This window comes from Echinops telfairi, unplaced genomic scaffold (assembly GCF_000313985.2).
Source record: "Echinops telfairi isolate 266 unplaced genomic scaffold, ASM31398v2 ScPeMD7_2291;HRSCAF=2852, whole genome shotgun sequence".
Lineage (NCBI taxonomy): Eukaryota > Metazoa > Chordata > Mammalia > Afrosoricida > Tenrecidae > Echinops > Echinops telfairi.
This window is the reverse complement of record NW_022106189.1, coordinates 43,006,714-43,017,941: the sequence shown is the minus strand read 5'-3', so window position 1 is coordinate 43,017,941 and position 11,228 is coordinate 43,006,714. Positions and strand designations below refer to the sequence as shown.

Below are 11,228 nucleotides of genomic sequence, written 5' to 3'. Positions count from 1 at the left end.
GAGAAGAGGGCGTGGTTCATCTGCATGTACTTGTCTAGGTGGGGAAACAAGCCCCGCCCACTAATCATGTGGGTTCAGGGCATCCTGGCACTTCCACTTCCTCCCTCAGCCCCCCACAAAAAAATTAATTGGGCAGTTGTTGAAACCGCACTCCAGACAAAGGGACGGTGGGACTTTAAGATAAGAAGAAAATAATGGGATAAAAAAGAAAAAAAACAGGCTCCAGTTTGACCCAGACCCATAAAAGCATAAAAGCACCTACGAAAGCTACATGTTTCTTCAGACACACTGTGACAGAAACACCCTTTTATCTCAAGTGACAGGTGAAGCCGACTGGTCAGAATTGCTACCTTGAAGCAGGACAGAGTGCCGCCGCCCCCCTCCGGGGACACCCAGCCCACGCCGCTGCCCAGCCGCTGGCCCTCACTACCTGCCGTCTGGAAGTTGAGCGCCACCATCTGAGAGCCACACAGCCAGAGGCGGAAGGGGTCGTAGTTGGAGGAGTCCACCCTCTGGCCCTTGGGGTAGATGCGGGTCAGCCCCTTCTGGTTGTACTTGAGGAGCTCCATGGGCTTCTGCCGGACGATGCTGTCCGCCTTGGTCTCCACGAAGGAGCGGATTTCTCTGAAGTCAGGGTTCTCTGCGGCACACAGAGACGGCCTGGTCAGGGTGGGCCCGGCCCCCATGGTGGTCAGATGCAGGAAACCCGCTCTGACCAAACATTCAAGGCCCCCTCTTACCCCAGGCTCTGAATGGGCAATGGAAGGGTGGGTCTGTATGGGGGGTGGGGGGGGGGTGTGTGCATTGCAGCAGTTGAGGATGATGGAGGAGTAGAGGATTTGGCTTACAACCACCACGAGCCTTGATGAGATAACACACAAATGCTGAGCAGCTCCGAGGGGAGATGGTCTGGGGCAGATGTGCAGGGAAGAGATTGACCTCTTCAAGGTCATCTTAGACCCAGAGGTGTGAGGCAAGCAGCCTGGTGGGGTCAGAGCCCACTGCTGCCCCAGGGAGGAATGTGATGGGCAGCCTTTTCCTGGCACGGCTCCTCTCTCCCCTCCAAGGAGGAAAACACACAACTGAGCGCCATTCTGAGTGAGTTTTCCCATCTTCCCCAGGCCTGTGGGGCCACTGAGGGCCCAGCCTCTTACCTGCAGCTCTGGCCTGCGACTCAAAAGTCCCCACGAGATTTTTTTTTTTTTAATGAAATGAACAAGCAGCAGTGTGAGCACCACCTCAGAGAACGTGGTGCTTTGGAGTTGATAGAAAAGTCACTGTTTAATCCCTCGATGGGCACAGTGGGTTATGCGTTGGACCGCTAGCCTCAAGGTCGGCAGTTTGGGCCCACTAGCTGCTGTATGAGAGAAAGATGAGGCTTTCTGCTCCCATACGGAGCTACAGCCTCAGAAACCCACAGGGGCAGTACTCTGTCCACAGGGCCACTGAGTCCAAAGTTGACTAAGTAATCGGCCGAATCATGACCCACAGAAAAGACCAGATCCTAACCACCCAGGAAGTGTCACCGTGTATAAAACATGGCCCAAGGGACTTTGCAGATGTGGTGAGCTTGCCCTCTGAGATGGGGAGGTGACCCTGGATGATCCAGGCAGGTCTTTATAAGAGACTGGACAAAACGGAGAAGGCAGTGTGGGTTGGAGTGATGGGGCCACCAGCCAAGGCATGCTCGGAGACTTAGCCACACGAGCACAGCAGGGAGGTGACACCCTCCAAAGAACCAGGGATGATCCAAAGGGAAGCATCAGTCCAAGGACAGAGAACAGAAACAAGGAAGGAAGGAAGACAGGAAGCACATGGGGGCAAATGGGATGAGTGACATTACACTGAGAGGGTTGTGATTGATGCAACAGAAAGGCATGAACTGCTCAATGTTAAACCTTCACCTGACTCCCACAAAAAAGTTAATAATGACTGTTGTTTTAAGCCACCGATTTTGTGATCACTTGTTTCAGTGGCAACCGGATCCCAGGGCTGTGAACCAGCTAAGCCGAGTTAGGCAAAGGGAAACTGGAGAAGACCCACACTTTTAACAGTCTGCCATACAGGAAGGGTAACCAGAGCCAGAAGGGGACCAGTGAGGGGTGGGATTATTGGCAGGACTGGGGAGAGCCACATGCATTCAAAGCAGTGTGGTCAGCTGCCATCTTTGAGCCGGGCACCACAGCTTCCCACTCTGCAGGGCAAGAGACTTGGCTGCCATGCAGCAGTGCCCATGCTGCCCCATGAAGGGGATGATGCTTCTAGCAGGGCTTCGACGTGTACATTTCCTCTAGAGCTGTGTTTCTCACCCCAGCTCACACAGATTAACATTCAGGAGGGTTCAGGTCCTTGGTCATGACTGACCTCAGGTGAACCAGTTCACAGCCCTGCAGGAAAAAGGCACCTACCCTGGGAGGCCTAGGAAACCCCCCTGAGGTGTCCAGCATCCCGTCTGGAGCAGTTACACACGCCCAGCCTGCCCTCATGACCACCACCGGGCTCTCGGAAATCTTCATCCCGGGAAGGAGTTACCTAAATTGTCCTTAGTTTTACTGGTGGGTTTGCAGTAGACGACAAGGTCGGACAGCTCGATGGCGATGGACTGGTTCTTCTCCCAGTACTTCATGTTGTTCTCCTGTGTGGGGTAAGGCACCCAAGGGTCAGCCCCAGCCACACCCCGAAAACCCCACCTCCTCCTCCTCCCAGCTCCTATCTCTGCATACATTGCCTCCCTCCCAGCGGAGTCCCCACTCCCCTCCATCCTCGTCTCCCTCCTGCAGACTCAGCCCAATGGCTTCTGTCTTGAAGCCAGCCCCTGCTCTCCCCGCTTCCTCTAGTTGCCAAGAGTCTGGACCCAGCTCTTTCCCCACCCCCGTCTGTGTCTAGTCAGTCCTTCACCACCAAGTAGAAGGGAGAGAGACTTCTTGAGCATGAGCCCTCTCTCCTTAGCCCCTGGTAGCTGCACTGTTAAAGTCTGTCAGACTCCGCTTCTCAAAACCTGGGTCCTCACACGAGCCTGAGGCTCACGGGATCCAGCTGTCCCCTGCACCCGTCCCTTCCCTTGGCCCTGGGCAGGTGGGGCTCTCTTGGATCCAGGCCCACAGGCTATCAACGCCAACTCCTGAGTCAGGGTGGACGGCTCACTGCACCCCAGCTGGCACCCCTTTCAGGGCTCCCTCGATGCTTCCACTGTCTCCTGGGCTGCGATGGGCCCTGGAGAGTGTAGAGTACACACCACCTGGGGGCCCCAGATCACGGTCTCACCCTGGTGCTTCAGTCAGTCCACATATTACACACACACACATGCACAAAGGCTAAGCCGTTGACTGCAGGCTGCACAGCAGGGCAGGGACCCACTTTTGTTCCTCCAGGGTGTAGTGAGATACTGCTACCCTACTTTTGAGTGGTGTGTGTGTAGTGGGGGGAGCTGTATACCTGCACAATGCTGCAGAAACTGCCCCCACACCAATTCCAGTACCAGTGAGCTGGAATACCCCCATGTCTAAGTAAGTGTACCCAAATCACCCTCAACTTACAATCCCCCCCCCCATTTCATTCAACAGGCTCCCCGTGGCTGGAAACACAAGGTTTCCATAAAAACAAAACAAAAAAAAAAACTCAAAGCAGAAAAACAGACCTTGACAGGGTTTGGCTCGGGAGAAAGACACGACTTTCTACTCTTGTCAAGTGAGGGTCTAGGAACCCCATGGGGGCAGTTAGTTCCACCCTGCCCCATGGGGCCTCGGAGCCAGCATGGACTCAGCATCCCCGCTGACCCACAGCCTCCGAGTGCTGGCCCTGCAGGTGGCCCTGTCCCAGGGAGCAGGCAGTGACCAGGTTGAGAGGCCTGCCTCACCCAGGGGAAGGGAACTGGAGTTGGTGATGTGCACTTGAGACCTGGCCCCGACCTTGGTGACAGACACCAGGAGGCCTGTGGAGGAGCTGTGTGCTAACCCCAAGCTGGCTCCACCCCGCAAGGGAGGAGGGGGCCTTATGGGGCACACAAGCCTGAGCGTGGACATGGGCCACTGTGCCGACTCCCGTTTTTTAACCTTCAAGTGTGATTAATGGTAAGGCTTCAAGAGACTTTCTGCTTAGGAAATCTTAGCACCAGTAACAACCAGTTAAGGGGGGACAGAGATCAAACACCGAGAACCAAAGCCTGGGACAGCCACCCTGAGCTTCAGAGAGTCCGTTATAACGCAATGGGGGCGGGGGGGGCAGGCACCTTCAGGTGGAACCTAGAGAGGAGGAGTAAGACGTGGCGCAAAGGCCAAGAATCACAAAAAGAAAATACAAACAGCTTGAGAATGATGATGGCAACATAGGTACAAATGCACTTGACCCAACGGATGTATGTATGGATTGTGGTAAGAGCTGTATGAGCCCCCAATAAAATGATTTTTAAAAGTCCAGGCTCACTGGGATGCAGAGATCTAGTGGAGCCCTGAGCCTCCAGCCTGAGACACCCTGGAAACCAAGCCTGCCTCCTTGGCTCAATTCTCTCCCCCACAATGGGAGGGTCTCCTCAGTTCAAGATCTAAAGGACATCACCTGCCCCAGGACCGTGCTCAGCAGGCAGGAGGGGCTGAGGGATGGGCAGAAATGACAGGCCCGGGACGACTGATGGTGCCCACGGTGGGGACTAACTGCCACCTGGGAAATGGATCTACCATCTCCTTCCTCGCCTGAACTTCAGGAGGAAGAAGTGGGTCATCTCAGGGGCTGGTGGTTGGCCCCCCATTTCCTGAAGGGGGCATCATCCCTCTAGGGCAGTGGTTCTCAGTCTGTGAGTCAAGACCCCTTTGGGGGTCGAATGACCCTTTCACAGGGGTCTCCCAATTCATAACAGTAGCAAAATGACAGTGATGAAGTAGCAACAAAAATAGTTTTCTGGTTGGGGATCACGACCACACGAGGAACTGTATAAAGGTCGCGGCATTGGGAAGGCTGAGAACCGCTGCTCCAGTGAGAGGGTTGCAGTGCAACTTTGAGCCACAGGGTCAGGGGACAAAGGTCAAGGGACGAGGCTTCCTTTGCCTCAGTCTCTCTGGGGCAGGGCAAGGGTGCTGGGCCCCATCAGTGAGAGTCTCCCAAAGAAGAAACAACACTTCGGGGACTTACAAGGTGAGTCAGGGCCACTGGTGACTACTCTTGGGACCTTAAAAGAAAGGAAGCCACCATGGGTGCTAACAGGCTCTGGGGAGCTCTTAAAGCCACACCTGAGGTCAAGCTGTGCTATGGGAGGGGGGACACCAGGAACCCACCAACTTCCAGCTCTGCAGCCATGAGAAAGGGCATGGTAAGGCAGCCCTTCTCCCCGTCACCAGGCCCAACCACCATGTGACAAGGACATGCCGGGGGTGGGGGGTGGGGGTGGTGGCCCTCTGCTGCATGCTGAGTCTAGCACCCACCATCTTGGTCTGCACCACTGTTATCTTCCCAGGGGAAGCCTCTGGCTCCCCACCTTACAGACAAGGGCTTCACTCTTTGTCCAAACTCGCCCCACCCAGCCCTCTCACCCAGGCCAGCCGAGCGAATGCTGGCAGATCCCCAGCACGAGGGCTGACTCCACCGCCTGCCACCAGAGCCGACTTCCTCCGGGAGAGGGCCGGGCTATCGCGGGCCCTCCCTGTGGGAGGAGATACCCTGCCACCTCCTTAGGAGGAGGGAAGCCAGATGGGCCCCGGACAGCAAGCTGACCGGGCTCTTGAGGGACCCTGGGGAACCCTGTTCCCCTCTCCTGCTGCCTGGTCACTACCTACAAGGCCACCTGCAGGCAGGCAGCGGGCCCCACCTTGGTGTCCATCTTCCAGGTGATCTCCCGGATGCTCTGGAACCACTCGAAGAGCTCCTCCACCCGGTCCGTGGCAAACTCCACCGGAGGGTCGCCCTGCTTCTTGGGCTCCAGGATGAAGACAAAGGACTTCTGGTTCTTCCCCTGGGGGGCCTTCACTGCGGGCGGGAAGGGGGAGACCCGTCAGCCGGTCTGCTGCCCGCCAAGTCCGGGCCAAGGTCGGTCACGGGACGCCAAGCCAGCCACGGATGGACACCGGCCCCACGTCCCTCCACATGGGAGGCTCTCAGCTGCACAGGGGTGTCCGCAGAGTCCTGACCGGCAAGCCAGGGTTGTGGCTGGATTTGGAAGCGGAGGGTTTGCAGGGGCCATTCAAGAAAGGCCATCCTGGATGGCCAGGTGCCCTCCACCCCTAAGTATGGTGACCTCTGTCCTGGTAGGAGGAGGGGCAGGGGGCCTGTCGGGAGACAGGCCAGGGCAAATCCCTCCTAGGAAGCTCTCTTCCCAACACCTTCATCTCAGACTCTGGCCACCCCCCCAAAAAAAAAAAAAACTAAGCCTGTGTGTCTGTGGTGTGAAGCCCCACATTAGATGGCACCCTGAGCCTGCTAACACAGGTGCTAATGGAACAAGATGCCCTCTCCTTCCTGCTCACCCGCCTGTCTGCCTATCTGCCTACCTGCACCTCATGGCAAAAACCCAAAGGCCAGTAAACACAGGACGCAAAGCACAGGCAGCAGAGGCCAGACTGCTGGAGCCCGGCGACTGTACAGGGGGCTGGGAAAGGCTGTGTGTTGTGTGTGTGTCAGTGGTGGGAGAGGGGGGCCAGAGGGCTCACAGGCTAATGGGCAGAGAGGCTGCTGCTGCCCGGTGGACTGCCTGCTCAGAGCAGAGAGCCCCTTGGGCTCCGGTCCACCTGCCTTTCCCTTCCTCATGGCCTTCAGTCCCCCCACTACCCGTGTCCTAGGTGGGCTCGGGGCCCCCACTCCATATGGGAACTTCACCCTGCCCACTCGCTAGGTGAGCTAGGGGCCCGGAGACCCATGCACAGAACTCAGCCAGGCCCCATCATGCCAGCCTGTGTGCTGTACCCCACAGCCAAGCAGCAAGGACACGGAAACTCAGCGAGGGGAGGTGCCCCACCCATCCCACTGGGGGAGGTGGTGTGGAGCTCAGAAGCCAGGCCCCCACCTCCCAGCACTACTCAGGCTGGTCGTGGGCAGCCCCTGGGAAACTGGGCTTGCTAATGACAAATGTGCCCCTTGCCCAGGACTTGGGGTGCCCCGGGCCCTGTTCCACCACTTGACAGACACCTGTGATGAGCCCCGCTGCTGCCAGGAACAAGGCAGGCAGGGACCTCCCAGGCTAGGTGGGTAGACAACAGCCACGCCCTGGCCCTGCTCAGCTGGTGGTGCTGAGGGCTGGTTCTGGGGGTCCCTGGCCGGCCCAGGCTCTGCCAGCATGCACGTACCGACGTTGTAGGTATTGAGGTCCAGGATCCCTCTGCAGAGAGAGCCTAAGGGGTTGTCTTCAATGATCTGCAGGGAAACAAGACATAGCTCGTGTTCACCTTCGTAGGGCAACAGGGAAGGCCCTCTACTGAGTGGAGGAGACGCTGCCTGAGCCTGCTGACAGGCCGTCATCACCAGAGCGGGCGCGGGGCCATGTGGCTTCTCGCTCCTCCACACCGCCTGGCAGGTTCCAGCACCCCCTACACACACTGCCCTGGGGCCATCTCCTCATGAGTGCCGGGGACTACAAGGGCTCCCCCATCGGCCAAGGCCCTTCCAAGTCCCACCACCCAGCCAGTGTGGGGTCTCCCATCCCTGGGAATCATCTGCAGCTTCTTGCGGTGGGATTCCACCCGGATTTTGGGGGCTTGCAAGCCCGTTCCTCTAGGAAGCCTTCCCAGATGCCTCGCCTGCCTGGAAGATGGCTCAGGCCCTCACTCACTACAAGGGCAGCACCGTCCATCGTCACCTGGCAGCCCTGGGGTGGGAGGAGGAGGTGGCAGCCAGGCACAGCAGTGAGGCCACCTCTTGCCTGCTGCTTACACACACCAAGCACACCCCCACGTCTGGCCATCAGAGCTACATGCATTCCATTTCCTGCCGCTAAAGCAAAGGATAAACTCCCTCCTGGCCACTCTTGGCTCAGGACCCGTCCTGAGGATTCCCTGGGGATCCGGCACTATCCGGCACTTCCTGATGAAAACCTGAGGGGCTTTTGCCCACTGCCGCTCAGGGGGCACTCCCAACTTGTGCCACTTTGTCCTCCGAGTCCTGGAGCTGCACTGGGAGGGACCACACCACACCACAGCACACCCAGGGGTGGCCCGGGGGCCCCAGCACTCACTGTCAGGAGTTGACTATGACTCAGAGTGGCCGAGAGGCCAGAGCAGACCTGGCCCCTGCTGGTTCCGAGATTGGGGTTTGGAGCTACTGACCTTGTTAGCAGTCTTACGTGTAACCAACCCACTTTGCCAGCAGGGCTCCGTGGAGGACCACAGCACAAACCCAGAGGTGGCCTCCGCGGATTCCCCAGATGGCCCAGGGAGCTTCCTGGGACACAGGGCCGGTGGGTCCCTGGTCAGGAAGACACACACACACACACACACCTGCTTTTCTAGCTCCTCAACGTCAACCGTAGAGATGTCCTCAACGTAGTTGGATGGGAAGTACTGCTGGATCCGGGCCCCGTAGTCGCCTTTCCACCTGGGGGGAGGGGGGCCACACAGCATCAGAGGGCCTCCCCGGCTGGCGTGAGCACACCAGTCCCACACACAGACCCAGCCTGCTGGCCAGACCACCTGGGACAGTGGGTGCTGCAGGGGGTCCTCTATGTCCACGGCAGAGAGGGGAGACCAAGGGGCTGTCCTCCTCTAGCCTGCCATTTGGCTGGAGTCCCCAGGAGAAACCCACTGGACTTCCAAGCCCACAGGTGGGTAGTTCAAACCTGCCCAGGGGCACTGGGCAGACAGGCCTGGCAATCAGCTTCCAGCAGGGCACAGCCTTGAAGGCCCTGCGAAGCCCCCCCACCGCTCCCTCAGGGGGTTCACCAGGAGTCAGAGGGGCCTAGATAGAAACCAGGCACAGCAAAAGCTGCCCATGGGTGTCCGTCCCGAGAAGCTGGGGTCCCAGAGGGAAGACAAATGCTCAATCCTACAGCAGGCGCCCACCCAAGCTGCTGGGGGAGGCGGGAGGGAAGAGGAGGGTAGGTGAACTCAGCAGGGCTAGCAGGAAGATCTCGGAACCAGAAGGACTGGAATTTACCCGAGACCGCTCCGTCCTCAGGTGTCGATGAGCAAGGATGTCCCTTTGCCTGATTTAATAGGACGAGTCGGAGATGGGACACCCTTGCTCTTCAACACCCAAAAGAAGGCCTTGCACAGATTTGCCCAAGGCAGTACGTTAAGGTGTCAAAGGGCAAGGGTGTCACTTTGAGGACTAAGGTGCACCTGACCCAAGCCATGGGTGGTATGTTCAACCGCCTCATCTGCAGGTGCAAGTTGGAGTCTGAATAAGGAAGTCCAAATCGATTCGCCTGAAGTCTAAGGAGCACGGTGGCTGTACTTCTTCCGAGAGAGAGCTGCCTGTTCTTCGGGCAGTCCCTGGGGCGTCCCGTATTCTTCACCAGCACCACCAATTCCAGAAGTCCAGTCGGCGTGCTCTTACACACGAGGACGCTGAGAACTGGGCTCACGTACTGCGGACACATTGTCCGGAGAGGCCAGTCCCTGGAGAAGGACATCCACTTGGCAGAGTCGAGGGGCAGGGAAAGGACTGACAAACAGGTAGAGCCACTCGGCTGTCGGGTGACCTTGCAAGGCCTCACCCCTCCTACCGAGTGTCACAGCAGTCACTGTTTCTTGCTCCCAAGAGACATGAGAACGGGCTCAGTGCCTGCCCTGGGGCAAAGTCCCGGTAACGGGGACTGCAGTCAGAGATACAGTAAAACGCAAGATTTAAGTGGGTGATGCTGTGAACTGCTGTCAGATCAACTCGGACAGGTGTGCAGAGAACTGACCCATGGGGCGGGGGGGCTTCAAAGCTGTGACCCTTTGGAAGGGGTTGCCAGGCCTTTCTTCTGAGGCACTGCTGCATGGATTTGAACAGCCAGCCTCTGGGACCGCAGCATGCATGCCACGCAGGAAGGGAAATCCCATGAGGGGTGTGATACGGACTGCTGGCCTTGTGCGTCCCCGTGCCCGTCAGAGCTGAGACCAGGCTGCCTTTCCCAGGGACTGTGTGCAGTTCGGTCAATAAAAGGGTGCATAGGCAGCCTATGAACCTTGCCACCCAGAGCCCACCGGCACGCAGCCTTACCAGCCGCCTGGCTCCTTGGAGACGTTGTGGATGAGGGCTCCGCGGCAGAAGCTCAGCTCATCGCTGCGCTTGGCTCTGTAGTCATACAGGGCTTTCACAGTTCGCTGAGGCTTCCAGAAGACAAGAGGAGAAGTCAGGCCGGGCTCCTAAGGCTTCAGGCTGATGTTGCAGCACCACCTGCTGGTGAAATTCTGATACCGCAAGACGCTGGCCCAAACAGTCACCCAGAGGTGGGGTGGGGACGCCAAGGATATGGGTTTTGGAGGATGCACCCCCAATCCTCTCACCCCCTGGGGTGTTCTCAACACCCCCTGAAAAGCAGCCTGGTTTTCAAGGATGTCGTTTCACACTCTGAGCCAGGGGTCCCCCTAGCTGGGCTCCTTACACAGCCTGTGAGCAGGGCTGGGGGGTGGGAGGGTGGGACATCTTCCCCTTTGGTAGGAACAAGCAGACAGAACCCACTCTGAACCATGTTTTCTTCCATGAATTTGTCCCGATGCTGGCAGGTAAAAGAATGCCCACGGATCATGCGGGTGTTCATGAGGGCACTGCAGAGATGGTCAGACACCCCCTACCCCACCCTGCACATCAGCAGTCCACCCCACCCCTACCAACAAGGGAGCCCGAATGGAAATTTCATAAGGGACCCAATAAAAAAGCACAGGCTACCGACTCAAAGCCGTGAGTTCAAACCCACGTTTTGCCCTGGCTAGCTGGCTAAAATTAGCCCGATGCCACAGCAGGTTAAACACAAGCTTACTAACCGACAGATTGGTGGTTTGAACCCACCATCCACACCATGGGAGGAAGATGAGACTGTCTGCTTCTGTAAAGATTTGCAGCCTGGGAATCACCCCCACCCCCACCCCCACCTCCCACGGGGCAGTTCTACTCTGTCCTACAAGGGCACAGCTGAAATGGACACAACGGCAGTGACTACACTAGCAATGAGACGGGCAGCTCCCGGACCCTCGGTTTCTCCAGCTGTTGCGTGGGAATTGAACGTTTACATGGAATGCTGAAAATAAGGCTGGCTCAACATTTCTTCCAAGTCCTGGTGGCAGAGAGGATGACAGGTTGGGCTGCCAAGCCCAAGGTCAACAGTT

The 11,228-nt window shown here is 57.7% G+C and overlaps 1 protein-coding gene across 1 annotated transcript in view; it reads right to left on the bottom strand.

The window, feature by feature from the left end:
- Positions 1 to 11,228, bottom strand: part of PLCG2 (phospholipase C gamma 2) — a 126,284-nt gene that overhangs the window by 17,017 nt on the left and 98,039 nt on the right. Inside the window, exons 21-27 of the mRNA XM_004704774.2 lie at positions 10,123 to 10,232; positions 8,415 to 8,511; positions 7,269 to 7,335; positions 5,798 to 5,955; positions 2,533 to 2,635; positions 431 to 640; positions 6 to 34 (exon numbers count right to left, since the gene is read on the bottom strand). Coding sequence (XP_004704831.1) covers positions 6 to 34; positions 431 to 640; positions 2,533 to 2,635; positions 5,798 to 5,955; positions 7,269 to 7,335; positions 8,415 to 8,511; positions 10,123 to 10,232 — 774 coding nt within the window. The remainder of the gene's footprint in view (positions 1 to 5; positions 35 to 430; positions 641 to 2,532; positions 2,636 to 5,797; positions 5,956 to 7,268; positions 7,336 to 8,414; positions 8,512 to 10,122; positions 10,233 to 11,228) is intronic.